The 19427-nt window shown below is 41.6% G+C and overlaps 1 protein-coding gene across 1 annotated transcript; it reads right to left on the bottom strand.

Moving 5' to 3' along the window:
• Window positions 1-10818: 10818 nt before the first annotated feature.
• On the bottom strand, window positions 10819-16892 carry LOC124253344 (solute carrier family 22 member 20-like). Its single transcript, XM_046687096.1, has 5 exons — window positions 16757-16892; window positions 13084-13310; window positions 12674-12922; window positions 11832-12034; window positions 10819-11407 (listed from the first exon to the last, which is right to left on the bottom strand). Exons 1-5 carry the CDS (start codon window positions 16890-16892, stop codon window positions 10819-10821), a joined length of 1404 nt encoding a protein of 467 aa, XP_046543052.1.
• Window positions 16893-19427: the final 2535 nt, after the last annotated feature.

The following is a 19427-nucleotide window of genomic DNA, read 5'->3' as shown; positions in this document are numbered from 1 at the left end:
TTGACACATGAATAAAACTCTAAATTAGGATGTTCATTTAACATAGAAAATATACACTGGATGTTACAATCTTTAACTCGTTGAGAAAAATGTTTAAAAAATATATCAGTGTTAACAATATTTTGAAACTACCACGCATAGCTGAAACCATAAATATAAATTAATTTCCTCACTTCAGTTACCCATGACTTGCGGTTAATATCGTCCATTCTTTTTAACATAATATAGGTTTGTTTTGGATATCTAGTCTCTTCCATAATTAATAATTTACACCAGTACTTAACACATCTTATTATAGAATCACGACATATATGATGAAGACCGCATTAAGATAAAACAGCTGCATTTGTTGTGGTAATACCAACACCAAGAACATATTTACAATAGTTTACATGAAATCTTTCTAGAATTAGCCACTCTTAAAAACCCCATATTTCTGAGCAATATAATAAGATAGGCTTAATTTGTGTATCAAACATTTGAAATAAGACAGTAGGAGGAAGATTTTTCATTTTATGATGAAGCTGTTTAATTGGGAAAAGGGCTTTATTAGCTCTCTGAAAGAGAGTCTGGACTGCTTTTGACCAAGATAGTCTGCTGGAAAATAAAATACCCAGATAGCTGTAATAGCATGTAGTTTTCAACTTCACATGGTTAAACATCCACTTTTCGGTCTTCTTCACTATACCTCCGTTGCGAAAAACAATTATCTCTGTTTTTGTAAAATTAACCGTTAAGCCCCATTTTGTGCAAAATTTGGATAAAATATTAATCTTTCTTTGTAAACCTATAACTGTGTCAGAAAATATACATAAATCATCAGCATAGAATAATAAAAAGAGCTCTAAACATTCTGCTCCAACAAAAATACCACTTTCGTCATACGATGTAAGATCCTCTTCAAGTTGTTTTACAAACATACTAAATAATAATGGACTGAGTATACATCCTTGTCGTACACCACTCAAGGAATTGAAATATTCTGAAATGCAAGAATTTGATTGTGTTACAGCTGAAATTGATTTATTGTACATATCACGCACTATTGACAGCATTTTACCACGGATACTGTTTTGAGAAAGAACATACTGTTATAGGGACTAATTCAGGACAGCCATCGTCCAAATATTTAAAAACTAAAAACTATGTACTCAAGACATGTGAGACTTTATTGTATATATATATAACGCTATATATATATATTGTAATATATATATGACGCTAACCTGTATTTTTAATCACTACTGTACATCCTTATCACTACCGCATTGTAAATTGACTTGTCAGCCCATTAAATATTGTATAAGACATTTATAACCTTCATTGGTAATCCCCCTTGGCCGTGTCTGCCATCACATCAACTGGTCAAGGACGTGCTATTGTTTTTCTGTCTGTCCATTGATGAGTCGTCCATTGTTGTCAAAAACTGTATATATACTTAGTATGCTCACATCTAGACAGTGAAGGAGTCGAGTCCGGTATACCGCCTGCTTGTGTAAGGACAACCACGAGCAGGATAATGCCGCTCATAGGAAACGTGCTGGGGTTGAGCAGGTACTCCGCTCACCACATTTATGTCTTGTGTATTTGTTTGTCATGTAACTAAAGAAGTTTGAACTCAACTATGCCGTCGTCTTCATCAACGCACACTTCATCTTAACATGAGCTAATTCCCCAGTCGACGCATATCCACGCGTTGACAATTTAGTTGTTATAGGGACTAATTCAGGACAGCCATCGTCCTGAATTAGTCCCTATAACAATACCATAATAGATCTCTATTTACACAATCAAATGCTTTATGAAAATCAACAAATAAACAATAAAATCGACCTTTAGACTTGGACAAGTATTTTTGAATTAAAGCATGTAAGGTAAAAACATTATCAACAGTTGAATAGCCTGAGCGGAATCCAGCTTGACATTCTGGATATTAATTATACACATCAACAAATGCTTTCAGTCTTTCATTTAAAATGTAAGTGAATATTTTTCCGCATATGTCCATCAAGGAAATACCTCTATAGTTATTAACATAATTTCTGTTCCCCTTCTTGTGAAGTGGGAAGATAATACTTTGTGACCAAGCAGAAGGAAAGTCTCCCGAGTTAAATATACAATTAAAAAGTACATGCAAATAAGGTAGTAAAATATGACCTCCGTGTTTCCACATTTCAGGAGGTAGTCCATCAGGACCACATGCTTTGCCAAGTTTTAAAGCTGATAATGCATTTGTTATTTCATTTATGGTTATCTCTTTATTTAGAATATTATAAGAGTCATCATCAATCAATGTAAATTCATTTTTCAACATATACTGTTTGGCAAAGGTTATAAAATCTTCGTCTATGTTAACATCTTTAATGTTCAGAATATTTATAAAGTAAGCGACCCATTGCAAACTGCTGATAGATGTAGCCTGTGTAACCGGTTTACCTAATAATGACTTAACACCAGACCAGAATGTTTTATAGTTACCATCCTGACATACTTGTAATAATTGTATGGTTGTAAACTTGTGATACAAATCACACTTCCTACGGCAAACTTCTCTGTATTTGTTTCTATAAATTCTAAATTCGGTAAGATAGTTGAAGTTCCCTGTGACTCGGAATTTATCTAATGCTGAATACTTTCTTTTCTTTAAATCTTTACACTCATGGTCGTACCATACCTCACTTATTTCTTTAGTTACACGTTTTCCTTAATAACATGTTTGCGTCTTTTCCGCTTTCTTGGACAATGTTTATAAGCTTATTAGCAGCTTCATCCGTGTGCTTATTTGATATAGCAGAAAAATCTTCATTTCCAACAGAGATATACGTGCACTGAGAGATTCAAGAAATATATCAGAGTTTGACGGCTCCCACTTATATCCATCAATTTGGTAAACAACCCCGTCATTTTCACTAACACGATTTTCTGATCTATTGAAGTAACATACTAAGGGAAAGTGATCTGACTCTGTGCGGGTAACCACTTCAAAGTTATCAATTATTTCAAAGATTTGACTGGAACACAATATGTAATCAACCAGACTTCCACCGTACTGTGAATGACAAGTGAAACTACCGTCAGCATCGCCAGAGAAACGACCATTTAACATATGTATTCCTAGTAAACAGGAAAGATTGATCAAGTCTATACCATAAGTGTTAACGTCTTTGTCTCTTGACCTCCTTGGAGATCTAAAAGAATCTCTTTGGTAATTCATGTCATTCAAAACACTAATGTAAGTACAATACATTATGACAAGGCCGGACACTTACCCGACTTCTTTGCCGATCACTACGCTACCATCGCATGCAATCGATTAAAACTTAATGTACACATAATCATGGATGATTGGCCTATCGAGCACCACTCATGACACCTACCAATTCTTTATTGTTATTTCTGCAAGTCGATTGAAACCCGATTTTGACTCTCAACTAAACGATCTTGACACAAATGGATGACGATATATTCGCACAAAACGGAGGTGTGGTCCGGCCTTATATATAGTTTAAAAAAAGCACTCACTATTAAATCTTAATCCTGGAAAAGATGCACTGTGCTTATGCACTCTAGTACCTGTTGTCTTTTTTCCACTACTGACGTTAGAGATATTCGCCTGCGAGTGTTCTTAGACGAGTGGGGATTTGCTGATCTCTGTGACTCATTTAGCCAGGAGGATTACAACTCGTATACATATTGACGATCCTTGAATACTAAACAGCTGACATATTGGGAATTATAAATAAACAAGTAAACTCTAGGAGAAATAAAGACACTCCTTCAGTCAGTCATTCATATGAAAACAGCGACACGTAGATCAACTTGAAACAAACATATATTTTATCAGTAAAAGAAACAATCAATTTCCCACTACCTCTGTGGCTGATACAAACTGAAAAGCAATGAACATCTTGGAATCAGTAGATGTCGTTTATGGGATTTGAATGTCCTCTGCATCAAACCCCAGTGTTTGGATCCTCCGCTGTCCTCTATACGTAGGCTATATTCACTTGTACAGTTCTTCAATGTCATCCACAGTCTGGGGCAAATCTTTTCCCTTTGTCTCGGGCAGAGGTATAATGACAAATATAGCAACGAAGAGGAGAGCGGAGATTAGAGCAGTTGGGAACCATGGCATGTCTTCAGCCTACAAATACAGAACATATAAACAGAGTGAATACAAGGAGTAGACGGGCTTATGGGCGCTGTCTGTGGCCATGCATGAAAGGACCGATGGAGACGTGTCTGTGTCACTTTGCGCTTAAGGACCGTTCATAATTGATGATTTGGGGTGGGAGTGTGTGTGTGTGTGTGTGTGTGTGTGTGTCCACCCATTTTCTTCTGGGGTGGGGGGCATACACATAATTCTACGGGGGTCAGCATACTTGTACATAATAATAAACTCTGTCAAAAAAGAAACGCAACCCCTGTATTTTAGAGATTTTGATCTGAAGTTTTAGGACGACACGGCATTTTTATTATTTAAGACAGAAGTCTGAAATTTGGCAGAATAATAACCCAGATGGGCATGTTTAAAATTGTCATTTCAAAAGTCATCTCACAGACACCAGTTTGTCACCAGGGGGGCGTCTTTCTCAGTATCTCGTATGAGCACCACGCGCTGCAATCACTGCACGGCATCTCCTTGGACAAGAACGGATAAGACGCCGGATTCTTTCCTGGGAATGGCTCTCCACTCCTCCTGCAGTGCAACGGCGAGCTGTTGCAGCGTCTGTGGCGGCGGCTGACGTTGACGTACGCGTCGATCCAGAGTATCCCACAGGTGTTCAATAGGGTTGAGGTCTGGTGATTTAGAGGGTCATGGCAAGACACTGACGTTGGAATTCTGCAGAAAGTTCATTGTTGCACGTGCAGTATGAGGCCGGGCGTTGTCCCGTTGAAAATCTGTGTCTGTTGGTCAATAATCGAGAGAAGGTGAAGCTCTAACACGTGGTTGATGTAACGTTGGGCTGTCAGGTTCCCTGGAACGATCACCAAGTCTGATTTCTGGTTGTATGAGATGGTTCCCCAAACCATGACGCTTTCTCCGCCAAATCTGTCCACCTGTCGGACGCAGATGGGCGCAAAACGTTTATGACGTCTCCTCTACAGACGCTGTCTTCCGTCGTGACGTTGCAAAAGAAAATTGATTCATCAGAAAACCAGATTCGCCTCCAGTTTTGTAAAGTCCGTATCCTTACGTTGTTGCACCACCTGAGTCGTCGGCGTCGATGTAGGGGCGTAGTACAGGTCCAACAACTGGTCTACAGGCACGTAAACCCGCTTCTTTCAGACGGTTCCTAATCGTTTGAGCTGACACTCTCCTCAAACCTGGTATTTGTGTGGCAGTCACGGTTGGTAGGGCATGCCGATTACGCAGGTGATGGACCCGGATGTACCGATCTTGAAGGGGGTCGTGATTCTTGGCCTTCCACTTCTCGGGCGATCGTTGGTCAAATTGAAGTTGTTGTAGCGTCCAAAGTCGGGATATCGTTGTTTTGTGAACATTTAGGTGTCGTGCAACAGTTCCAAAAACTTTCTCCGGCTTGAACACGACCAATGGCGATATTTCGGTCGGCAGCACTCAATCGTGGCATTTTAACACAGCTTTTCGGCGACAAATGAATGAATATAATACGGAAGCACATGGGCTTTTTATACACCCTACATTAACTGCCATTTTCATGATTTGCATGTGGTTTTTTGTGCGAAGTCACCATGAGGGTCATTTCATGCGTTGTGACGGAATAAGCAATAAAATACACTTATGCGTACAAATGCAGTTGTTTGGATGGTAATCTTCATTAATTACGTGTATCATTTCAATACATTCGAATCAAATTTAGTTTGGAAGCAATAACTTCATTCAAACGAATTTTTTCATATCTGAGGACAGGGTTGCGTTTCTTTTTGACAGAGTTTATTTAAAATTTATGCTTTAAAATATGGGAAAGGGGGTCACTTACTTTATACATAAATTTTAGGGTGGTCATTCACATTGTACATGCTTCTCCATTAAAATCATCATCACGCACACCCCTCCCTCCCCACCCCCAAGCCATAAATTATGAACGGTCCCTTACTTCCTACATTAAGGCGGGTAAGACGTTGTTTCGATTCCTACCAGTGTAAACCTAACGTTAAATCAGGAGGGTTGAGATTTATTTAGCCTCCTGGTTACAGTGTTAGCTTGTCTTGCCGAAGGTCGTAGTTCGATTCCCTATATTGGAACAATATGTGAAAGCCATACGTCCGTCATGAACAGGGCTGGAATATTGTTAGAAGCAGCGTGCGTAAAATCCCCACTCATGTATTCACTTACAACAAAGACAATAAATGGGGCTCCAAGTGATCCCAACTTCGCCGACATGCCAGCTGTGCCGAACCCGATCAGTCTGAAAGTAAAACCAGAACAGCGATGTAACAATGGCAGACGATGCGCCAATTCACGGTCACGTCACGCATGGTGTAAGGGAGGACTGAGTTGGTGAGACCAGTCAAAATGGCAATGCTATGTCATGCGTCCAGACTACGTATTTGGCATGTTAATGACCGGTTAATGCTAGGTAACTACATATGGCATATCATCATCCCTGATAAATCGTCTTCAAGTGATACAGAATACAGCCTGAAGAATCATCGCAAGGTACCCAGACAAGAACACACCACTCCCAGGCTGGAAGATCGACACTGGCGTCCTGTTGCTCGTCGCAGTTTAACAAACCACACCCAAATTTGGCGTTCTCTCCTTTCAGAGCGCTGCCTGTGCTTTGAATTAATCAAGTCTGCACCTAGCCTTGAATCATCCCGCGGAGAACTAAAGACCTATCTCTTTTCTTTGTGATTTGACACTCTTATGCTAGCGTCCAGCTGGAACACGGCGCTATACAAACATATTAAATATGGACAAATTGTTAACTTATAACTAGACCAAAGACTGGCTAATGTCTCCTTATGTGCTATGACTGGACTATGGATGGTCTAATACCATGTTACATCATGCCATTATACCATGACTACGTTATGCCGTGCGTTTAGTGATGCCAGCCAGTGATGAAGTAAACAGATTATTATGTTACTGTATTACTAACCTGTAGGTTGTTGGAAATGTTTCTTCAACGTACAGAAACAGAGTGTAATAAGTCCCAGACACACCAAGTTTTCCAATGAATCCGAAGAGTGGTAAAACCACCGATGTAGCGTCAGTGCCTGTACAAATAAGAGAAGACTTAGACATTCCAGGGCTCGGTTCCACAAAGCACTAGGATGACCGTAAGCCTATGTTAAAGTATGGAAGTTACGATCACCTTCGAGCTAAACTCACTTTGTGGTACGGGGCCCAGGTCTGATAACGTAAATAGAGAACATAACACTCATTTTTGTTAGATCCCATAGAAAGTTTGGTAAAAATACGTTATCTAACGAGAATTGATTTATTATTTTATTACCTACGTTAAATATGCATTAAAATGTAAATAAATAACAATCGATGGTTAAACAGAGGCGATGAGGCGATCACATTTAGTATCAACATCTTCAATGTAATCGCGATTACATGTGTCATGGCCCATGGGTGTCTATTTCTAAACGACAAAACCCTTTCCACACCCATAGGAAATTACTGCAGAGTCCATCGTAGCATTCCGACTTTCATGCGCATGTTTTTATGATTCACTATCAAATAGTGATGTTACCAGGTGTTTGCAAAAAGGTGAGCGTAACCTACCCCACCGGTGGTACCCGTCATAAAAGGTGAGCGTAACCTGCCCCACCGGTGGTACCCGTCATAAAAGGTGAGCGTAACCTGCCCCATCGGTGGTACCCGTTCCGTCATAAAAGGTGAGCGTAACCTGCCCCACCGGTGGTACCCGTCATAAAAGGTGAGCGTAACCTGCCCCACCGGTGGTACCCGTCATAAAAGGTGAGCGTAACCTGCCCCACCGGTGGTACCCGTCATAAAAGGTGAGCGTAACCTGCCCCACCGGTGGTACCCGTCATAAAAGTGAGCGTAACCTGCCCCACCGGTGGTACCGGTGGTACCCGTTTGCCCGACAGGTGGTAACTTTGCCGTCATAAAAGCACACAAAGGCTAAGCAATTGTTCACCTGAAAACGCACGTGAACGAATAGTGTGTGGCAAAATTGTGAACTATCAAGAGTCACACGGTCTTGGTACAAACATTATGCTCGATGGCTGAAGTTGTTGGCAGATCAATGCTTGGGAATTGGCTATTTGATTATTATTATGTATTACAGATTAAAGATAGTATGCAGCAGAGAGGGTTCGGGTGATCCTGGCACAGTCAGGCTGGAAGGCAATCATCAGTGGGCCCTCACCCCTTTGCAGTCCAGACAGCAATGGGACTTCTCCCAGGAAACGCTGCCTAGTCGAACCCACCAAGAACTTTGAGGTCCGCATATTTATCATGCTTTTCCTGAATCTTGCCAATCACATTGGTGTCAAATGGGACAGAAAATTCAATGATATAAATAAATTCATTGGCTTTGATTAGATCAGGTTTATTATTATTATTCTTATTATTATCATTATAACTATTTATGTGATGATTATTGATGATATCATAACATTGAATCCCCAGATTTTTCAACATACTGGCCTCTAATTCTGGTCCATTCTTGAACATGTGATTCGGCAGCATCCATAATCACATTCGTTGTAATTCTAGTAGGAAATCTGAGATTGGATTGAGGTGCTTCGTTCCCAGGAAACCATGCTCAGTTTGAATCAGTGACAAGGAAATGCCCTACTTTGACAAAATTGAACGTCCCCAACCCTAACTCTAAAATGTGAATTGGTGGGTCCCGAGACAGAATCAATCGTGTATGTTCCTCTGCAGACGCAATCTCTGCTCTTGCTACACTACACCATGGAAACAGCTCCAGGTTATACTCACCTGCAAATAATCGAACTATAGTTGAAAGTGTCAGAAAACAACTGCAAGACCCAAAAAGAGGAATATTGTTTTTTTCTTCCAAGGCTGTAAAAAGAACCCCGAATCAGTCAACATATATACATATTCAGCTGCACAAAAATGGAACTGTCTGCCCGAAAACCTGAAATCTGCCTAATCGCTTGAATCTTTCAAGTCAAACTAATAAAGACCTTACTCTTCTCCCAAGCTTTTACTTGCTAAGCGCACACCATGCCGCGGTTAAGCATGAATACCCCACTCAGACACATTATACTGACTCCGAACCAACCAGTCCTCGTTGTACCCATTAATGCCGAGCGCAGGGATCGACAAGTACCATATTTTAACGTCTTTTGGTATGACGCGGCCGGGTATCGAACCCGCGACCTTCCACTCTCCGGGCGGACGGTCTAACCACTACACCACGGAGGCGGTGCCGTACTTAGGACCATACTTAGACACAGTGTACTGAATACGAACCACAGGAACCCGTTATTGCTATGTAAAACATAGAGTATATATGTATAGAGTACATAGGTGTGTAGATCTATGGTTTATGTTTTACCTAAATAGCGATAACGGGTTCCTGTGCTCCGAACAGAAAACGTCCTTGTTTTATCCACTTTGTGTTGATCGCCAAGCAGGATAAGAGTTCTAGCTTTAACGTATTTCGTTAGCGATGTAAATGAAAGAATCCGCATCCTTCTGCTCTCCGTGCGGATGTCCTGTTAAACAACCTTTTGTTTTGCAGTGGTATAACCTAACCATTTACTTATCATAACTTCAAATGCATAATTATAGATCTAAATAAGAAATACATATATTCAGATTTGCATTTGTACCGCTCGCTGGCCCGGTTTCGTTTCCACATGAAGGTACACTGAGTCTCGTCATGATATTGCACGAATATTGGCGTAAATCAAAAATCAATCGCCTACTCCTGTATTAAACATGCGCACTGAAATAAGGGACCGTTCATAATTCATGGGGGGGGAGGATGTGTTATGGAGAAGCATGTACAATGTGAATGCCCCCCCCCCCTCTAGAATTTATGTACAAAGTAAGTGACCCCCCTGCATGTCATGTTCAAAATCAATAACCCCCACCCCAGTAGACGTGTACAAAATTGATGGCCCCTCTACCTCCCCAGAACAAAATGGGTGACCACCACCCCACCTACCACCCCCTGAAAATCATCATTAACCCCAACCCCACCCCCACCCCTCCCACTAGCCAGAAATTATGGATGGTCCCAAACTAACATACGTTTCAACGCGACAGTGAAACCAGCCGATAGTTTAGTCTAAGACATACCTGTCTACCGAGAAAAGCAAAATTATTGCGGCGGGGAGTTCAGACAGTACATTCACGGTGAAGTTGAGGTACGGGTCGTCAGCGAGAGCGCTCTCGGTCAGGTACAGGGTGTAGTAGGAGAATCCGAGGACGAACCTTCAGATTGTTACATATCAGGCATTAAAAAGATATACACTTAACGAGCAATGTTCACATACACACAGTACGAGAAAGGTATTTGGTTATCAATTATTATTCGTGTTAGAAACGAAATAAGTGTTTGGAATTATTTATGTGCATTTACAAATGATACTTTGTGCAAAGAAAGGGTCAACAAGACTGCAAAAATATTCAAATGCTTTCGAAAAAGACTTGATGTTACAATTAGTAATGGACCAATCATTAACATGGAACAGATGTAAATCAAGATGCACATGAGCATGTTCTATGACACCAAAGCTGGATTAAATATTAGAAATTCAAATATGTTGCACGTTTTTCAGCATTTCGTGTCTGCTACGTACCAAACGTAAATGTAAATAAAGAGGTTTATCAATAAATGTCTATTGCGAGCAAATGCACAACAGCCTGGGGGATCAGTATCCACATTGAAGCCAGTATGTCTCGTCACTGCTCTTGATTCTGTCGGTGTTGCTGCTGATGTTCCTGTTCCTGCAGTTGATATCAGCAGCTGCTGTTGCTGTTGCTGTTCCTGCTGCTGTTCCTGCTGCTGTCGTGGAAGGATCAGGGGGAACTGATGTTCTTGTCAGAGTGTCTTCCGGAATTGGTGTTCCTGTCGGTTTGACTTCTGGAACCGATGTTTCTGTTGATTTATCTTCTGGAACCGATGTCTCTGTTGATTTATCTTCTGGATCTGATCTCTCTGTTGATTTATCTTCTGGATCTGACGTCTCTGTTGATTTATCTTCTGGATCTGATGTCTCTGTTGATTTATCTTCTGGATCGGATGTCTCTGTCGGTGTGTCTTCCGGATCCGGGGTGGTATCAGTAGCTGCGGAAGACGTACATGTTGTAATAGCTTCTTCCTCATCGTCGTGTGTTAAGCCATATATCAACTTTTCGTCCACATGTACATTATTAAACTCAGCGGCAAATTCCACCAATCTTATGGCAGTCTTCGTTCGTCCAACAGCGAGTAGCCAACGAATTGACTCATGTAGTATACTGAAATATGAATTTGGAAATTGGATGCAAGAAATAGCAAAAGACACGTTAGTGCATCACTCACAATCTTGTTTCAAATTAAATGTAAGGAAGGTAACATTTCTCCTGTATTGTCGCGTCAATTCTAAATCCTGTGGTCAGACATTTGCACTGCTCATATAAAATAATCAAATCTCCTGCTTCATGTGAAGCATGCTGTGTTATTCGTCAGATGAAATGCTTTCACAGATTTTAAAGGTCACCTCTTCCTCTTCACTGTTGTGAAGAGCGTGGACCGTTTCGTTAAGCATAATGAAGAATAGTCCATATATCTATTTCATACCTAATCTTCCTGTAGAGATATTGCAGGTATGCCACTTACGCCCTATTACCTCCATTAAGAAAGCAAGCATGAACATGTACCATAGGCTGCAGAGGCACTTACAGGATTTGAGCAAACACAACAAGAGAACCAGCCGCCAGTGCATACTGAATGGTCCGCCAAGACATCAGCCTCAGGCTAAACCCAATGGCGCCTAAGGTCAAGGCCGATACGGACCAACTTAATAGCAAGAAGAACGCCACAAACTTTCTTTCCTTTGTGAGCGTCAATTCCAGTGCCATAGTCACAAGCACAAGCAGGACCCCCTGGAACAATACAGCGCCAAAATAGCAAAGTCGTTTAAACAGAAAGACCTGGATCATTTAGTGTGTGTGCGTTTGACTTTGACACCATTGTGCTTCTGCTTTACAATTTAACGTCGCACTATAAAGAAAGATTTACACGTTCGGGTTACGGTGGAAATTGGTGAAGAAAGTAAAACGTTCTGACCATGTTATCTATATAGTCACCATACAGCGTTATAGAAGAGCATGCAGAGTAATGTACTATGCCATAAACATAGTGGACATCATCAACACAGATGACCTGGTCAATATGGTACAGGCAAATAGAAATGATATGATCATATATGCTTGGGAGTAGGCGATCTGATCTAATTGGTTCTAGTGGTCTGCTATCCCCTCAATGATTATGTGTAATCTGGAATACCACTGACGTCATGGCGTTGTGTTGGGTCTGAATGTCTTTAGAGATATTCTTGCCACATAAATCCAGACATCACTGAATGTTTCTGTGGTTCCCCTACATTTATGCACAGTATATACTCGAGTAGTTCGAGAGGTCAGTCATCGAGGTGATTGGGATCTATTGGGCGCTACATTGCCTTAAATGACAGAGCGACTTTAAGGAGAACTAGCGACAGAGAATCCACTTTGGACACTCACATCAATAAAAATTCCACTGAAGGCTTTAAGGACTGTGAATTCAACAATTGATCGGGAGAATGCCATAGCCACTGTCAAGAGCAGGGTCGCCGCATGAGCTGTGATGAGCATTGGCTTCCTGCCCAGCCTGTCGGCTAGAAGAGGAATCAGGATGGCGCCGAGGGCTTCCCCGCACACCAAGCCTTCCCCTGCTAGAACCAGGAACTGCGGCAGTCTCGACAGGATCTTCCTGTCGCACACCAAGCTGAACTGGAACATGATAGTATACATCTGACCCAAAACATACAACACATCATGTTTTGAAATGGACAGACTCCTGTACCTGCCTCTGACATAACAGACCCCAGTACCTACCTCCGATACAAAATAACCCAGTACCTACCTCCGATACAACAGACCCCAGTACCTACCTCCGATACAACGGAAGTGAACCGAAGAGGCCCGAAGTCCTGGCCATCTAGACATCCTACTGTCACCGATTGTGAAGTTGTTGCAGTGTTTACGGTGACGTCGACAGTACATTCGCTGTAAATGTCGTCAATTCCCACCACGTCAACGGCAGGGACGTTTATTGACGCTAGGATGCCGTCGATGGACTGGGCGGACAAGGTAGCACATTGGCTGGGTACTGTTTTACCTGAAACAACAGCACACCAGTCTATATAGGAAGCATATTCAGTTTCTCTGCCATTTTCACCGGCCACGCAAATCGAACGCCCGACAAGGATTAGGTTATCACAATACTGGGAAGTATAGAATGACGAGCGAAGGAAACTATACATTGCAGTTGATTTTGTGATATGTTTGAGTTTCAGTATATAATATCCTGAGTTATCGATATTGCATCCCAAAATATACTTAACAGACTCTGAGTTGGCACCACATGAATAGTTCTATGGGGTTAAATTTTTAAATATGCTTTGATTTAAACCTTGTAATGATGCACTTCGCACAACAGCTGGTGGGTATCTTAATATCTTCAATGTCTGTTTTTATCGGTCCAACTTTCAACATTTCAAACATGGTAGAGGTCATTTTAAAATTCATTTCTTAGCAGTCTTTATCGAGGGAACTCATAACTACCCAAAATAACCGACCTATATGGATTACTGTTTACAAACTATCATCGGAATGAGGGATAGTGAAATAATCATTATAACACTACATAGGCATAGATTGGTAACAAGCTAAAATCGTCCGGGAGGCGAGACATCCGGATTATCGGAGTCCGGACTAACGGGTCTTCACTGTACACGTTAAGATCTACGTGTATGTCATTACACAGTACTAAATGTGCGCATGCCACTACTGGGCACTTTAGATGCAGGGGCGGATACATCCTCGATAATCTCCAGGGTATACGTTAATATCACTCTCCACAATACCCTGGATGCATCCACGGCTTGGCCCGATGATTTTATCCACTCAGGCGTCTACGCTGGGAAGTTGAGCAAACCAATCACAACTCACACACTTTCGCTTCTTAAATTATCTAACCGTTTAAACTTGGCTACACAATTGATGCAGAGGTACTCTGAAAGAGGTAGGAGGAGTTCTTTTATATATTTTTTGAAAGCTTCAGATCTGTCAATTTGTCTGTATTATTTCCTCAAAAATCTGAGTGGCACTGCGAACAAACCTTCGCGACTGCGACCGCTATCTTTGTTGACACTGGCAAGCTCGGATGTAACGGCGGCTTAGCTGATTGGCTACTGTGAGAATGCGGAGCCAGCAAAGGGAGGTAATATAATTATCGTGCCAAGCCGTGGATGCATCCAGGGTATAGTGGAGCGTGATCGTAACGTATACCCTGGAGATTATCGAGGATGGGGCGGATACAGCTTTTTTAGAAAGGTGGGGTGCACACTCTAGGGTAAGGAGGGGTGCACAATTCATTTTCACGAGTTTCAATGGTCAATTAATAAACTTTCAGGACAAAAGGGTGTACGTGCGTGTGTATGTGTCACGCCTGTCACGGTCTGATGTATGCCTCTTTGTAGCAGTGTCACCCAAGCCGGTAGCACTGCTACAAAAAGGCGTACATCAGATCGTATTACCAGAGGAGAAGTTTTAAGCGTAGGTTTGAAGATTTTTTTATGGCAGAGGTACTATGCTGGCCGCATCAATTTTCGCCATTTATGGTAAGCCATTTTATATATTGAATGTAAAACGTTATGCGTAAACATAAATAACCAATTATATACATATAATTAATTTTTCTTCGATTATAATTCGCTCCGATAGCAATATATTTGGTGTTTCATAGTTTCCGTAAAGATGACAAATAGAACATAGCAAGGTACTTTAATTAATGAGTGCATGCTAAAACTTAGAGAAATGTACTTTTTTAAAAGCATAACAAAAATTGCACTTAACTGTGTTTAAATTGAGTTTTTGCACTTGAAATAACACCAAGAAATAGGCAATTCGCAATGGTACATTTCTGTGTTATTTTAGAGCCATAGGTACATTGTAGATCCAATGCCGCGCGACCGCTATTCTCGCACAACGTTCACTTTTCAGATACGAACAAAAATCCACCGAGTTAACAATGATTGTAGCCATAGTAGAAATAATAGATCACAGGGAAACTATCCTCTGAATGAAAGGAATAGAGATATTTTGAAATGTTTGACACGAACAAAACAAAATATATACGGAAACATAACTCACGGGACGTACATTATTTATAAAAACGTTTTATCAAGTTTCTGATACAGTTCAGTAACCACACGCGACAAAACAACAACGTTTTTCAACCTTATATTTAACAACACTCTAAGTTCACAGTATTACACGAAGATAATCGTGATACAACTTTATTACACGAAGATAATCGTGATACAACTTTAACGTAGATATATAGGCACGAAATAGACAGAGCAGTGACGAATTGGAATATTGGAAGGCAACTGGGAAATATCAAGTAATGAGTGATGTTTATAGGAAGGTAAACAATATGTAATGAACTATTTGTTGGCTCTCTGTACTGTATGTTTAGGAAATATACTAGGAATCATTCCGTGTATACAAATGTCGCCGTGACAAGTGGAATTCAGATAACTATTTCGGTAAACCCTTTTGGACAGTGTCGTCATCAAATTATACATACTACTCACACTTTGCTAAGAATCACAAAAATTCCCAACTCTACTTAAACATAGATTTATAATTTGAAATTGTATCCATTTAAAACTGGATAAATAATATTACGGTAACCCTTCTTTAGGCAAACAGCCACTTTAATCAAACCTTATGCACTTGATACATGAGTAACCATAAAAATGGTTTTCATGGCGGCAATCAACCATTTTGCAAATCATGGAACGAGTCATTGACAAGTACACGACACCTGTCAATAGCAGGTATGGGATCCACGAGATGCAGTGTATACATCAGTAATTGGCATCATGGCTAAAAGAATTTGTAAACATTTGTACAGTAGAACAGGCCGAATTTCAAGAAGGACATTTACAATAGAAAATATTTTCGTTTAATTGCATTTGTATAGAAACAGTTGATCTACCAAGTTCTATGTTAATGTTGATGGACGTAGCTGATCTTTGCAACATGGTGTGATGTATTTTTTACACTAAATTCAGTCACATTAGCTCCTATTGTTAGTGTTATCACGATTTCTAGGTATTGACATAACACTCAGCTTTGTAAGCGAGGCATGCCTTACTGAAAAAGGTATACAACGAAACGTAGCGTCCTGTAACTGACACGTTGTCATGGACCAGGAATGCGTATGTGAGTTAAACGTCGCTTAAAATAGAACTTCAATTCTACCATTACGAGCCATCTTAATGTGGAAGGAAAGTTCGAAGTGAAGATATCACGCATTCGCCATTTATGTGTAACTCACGAGCACAGCTACCGTGCTTACAAACCTAGAAACATAATCTTCCCGAGCTGGAATTCGAACACATGACCAAAGGTTTCTGATATTCCTGAAGGACGCGACCCTCTACAGAAGATCGTGGCGCCTGAGGCGGCTGGGCTACGCCGATCTCCCCACCCCTATATACCCACTCCCCAATAAACAAGATTTAGTACCTGGTCGTGCACAAAGTAACTTACCCAAGAAGATGTAGCCTAGTACCCCGTACGTAGCCGTTAACATGGACAGGAAGAGCCATACATACTGGCAGATGTGGTACCGTTTCTTTGTTCCCAGAGCTTCGAGAACATCTTCAATACGAACATCCGAGTCCATTTCGAATGCGTATGGAGCACAGCATCATGTGATGCGGGAATGAGTTGCAGACCACAGTGAGTCTCTTTACTGACTATGTGGGTCACGTTGTGCTTCGACGTGACGGGGTTATTGAGCTTGTAATTAATCAATTTGCATAGACAGCCTGGACAGCTAAATAGTTTCAAATCTATCTAATAATACGTATTGACGTATGAAGAAGAATGTGATCCATGGACACTGTGCTTGCAGTTCAAGGAGCGTCATGGGAGACCACAACACGAAGACCCTGAAAACGCACCAAGTCGTTGTCCAGTAGACGCTGGAAACTACCAACACACCAAGCCATAGTCCAATAGACGCTGGAAACTACCAACTCACCAAGCCGTAGTCCAGTAGACCATGGAAACTAACCTACCAACACACCAAGCCGTAGTCCAGTAGACCCTGGAAACTACCAACACACCAAGCCGTAGTCCAGTAGATCGTGGACACTACCAACACACCAAGCTGTAGTCCAGTAGATCGTGGACACTACCAACACACCAAGCCGTAGTCTAGTAGACCCTGGACACTACCAACACACCAAGCTGTAGTCTAGTAGACCCTGGAAACTACCAACACACCAAGCTGTAGTCTAGTAGACCCTGGACACTACCAACACACCAAGCTGTAGTCCAGTAGACCCTGGAAACTACCAACACACCAAGCTGTAGTCCAGTAGACCCTGGAAACTACCAACACACCAAGCCGTAGTCCAGTAGATCCTGGACACTACCAACACACCAAGCTGTAGTCCAGTAGACCCTGGACACTACCAACACACCAAGCTGTAGTCTAGTAGACCCTGGAAACTACCAACACACCAAGCTGTAGTCTGGTAGACCCTGGACACTACCAACACACCAAGCTGTAGTCTAGTAGACCCTGGACACTACCAACACACCAAGCTGTAGTCCAGTAGACCCTGGAAACTACCAACACACCAAGCTGTAGTCTAGTAGACCCTGGACACTACCAACACACCAAGCTGTAGTCCAGTAGACCCTGGAAACTACCAACACACCAAGCTGTAGTCCAGTAGACCCTGGACACTACCAACACACCAAGCCGTAGTCCAGTAGACCCTGGACACTACCAACACACCAAGCTGTAGTCCAGTAGACCCTGGACACTACCAACACACCAAGCTGTAGTCCAGTAGACCCTGGAGAACACACCAAGCTGTAGTCTAGTAGACCCTGGACACTACCAACACACCAAGCTGTAGTCCAGTAGACCCTGGACACTACCAACACACCAAGCTGTAGTCCAGTAGAGGAAACTACCAACACACCAAGCTGGAGACACTACCAACACACCAAGCCGTAGTCCAGTAGACCCTGGACACTACCAACACACCAAGCCGAGTCCTAGTAGACCCTGGACTACCAACACACCAAGCCGTAGTCCAGTAGACCCTGGACACTACCAACACACCAAGCTGTAGTCCAGTAGACCCTGGACACTACCAACACACCAAGCTGTAGTCCAGTAGACCCTGGAGCTACCAACACACCAAGCCGTAGTCCAGTAGACCCTGTAGTCCACAAACTACCAACACACCTAGCCGTAGTCTAGTAGACCCTGGACACTACCCTGGAACACACCAAGCCGTAGTCCAGTAGACCCTGGACACTACCAACATACCAAGCGGTAGTCCAGTAGACCCTGGAAACTACCAACACACCAAGCTGTAGTCCAGTAGACCCTGGACGCTACCAAGACACCAAGCTGTAGTCCAGTAGACCCTGGACACTACCAACACACCAAGCCGTAGTCCAGTAGACCCTGGACACTACCAACACACCAAGCTGTAGTCCAGTAGACCATAGAAACTACCAACACACCAAGCTGTAGTCCAGTAGACCCTGGACACTACCAACACACCAAGCCGTAGTCCAGTAGACCCTGGACACTACCAACACACCAAGCCGTAGTCCAGTGGACCCTTGAAATGTCTCAAAAACCAATCTTGTTCAATCTAGATTTCTCGACTGTCAGATTGTCAGCAAAAACTGCAGTGTGGTATTTTACTGTCAGAGCTATTTAGGATCGTTGACAGCAAGATAATGTATATGTTTACATATAGTAAAATTACAATCAAAGTTGATGTGACCTACTGCGTTTTCCGAGGTTCGGCATAATAGAAATGGTTAAAATAACAAAGAAATAATACGAAGTCTTTACTTCGACTTAGTTCGACCAATCTCAGTTCGACACAACTATATGTTTGACAGTGTGCGGTCGAAATTAGGTAGGATTCCAAAGTAGCAACGAACGACCTTTCGTAACTTCGAAAGCGAGAATTGATTATGTAACATATGTTATGTTTGGGATTAAACTTTCTCGTTAAAGGGCATATTCTATAGAGAATTAAGATCTCATATTTTTATAAGATTCATTCAATTCTATCATTGGTGTTAAAATTACTCATTCAAGGAATAAAATACAAAGTCATAATTATAAACTCAGTGTGTCGCAGAAATTTTATATCGTGAAATTTTAACTGTTGAA

The sequence above is a fragment of the Haliotis rubra genome, unplaced genomic scaffold, assembly GCF_003918875.1.
Source record: "Haliotis rubra isolate DU_JTF1 unplaced genomic scaffold, ASM391887v1 Scf54, whole genome shotgun sequence".
Taxonomy (NCBI): Eukaryota; Metazoa; Mollusca; class Gastropoda; order Lepetellida; family Haliotidae; genus Haliotis; species Haliotis rubra.
Note: the sequence above shows the minus strand (reverse complement) of the source record. Positions and strands in the feature narration are given on the sequence as shown.

Coding starts and splice junctions, on each gene's coding strand:
- LOC124253344 (XM_046687096.1), bottom strand. CDS start 16,892: ATGGACTCGGATGTTCGTATTGAAGATGTTCTCGAAGCTCTGGGAACA. Junction 13,311..16,756: donor ACTAGGCTACATCTTCTTGG/GTAAGTTACTTT, acceptor CTGTTGTTTCAG/GTAAAACAGTACCCAGCCAA. Junction 12,923..13,083: donor TCACTTCCGTTGTATCGGAG/GTAGGTACTGGG, acceptor ATCATGTTCCAG/TTCAGCTTGGTGTGCGACAG.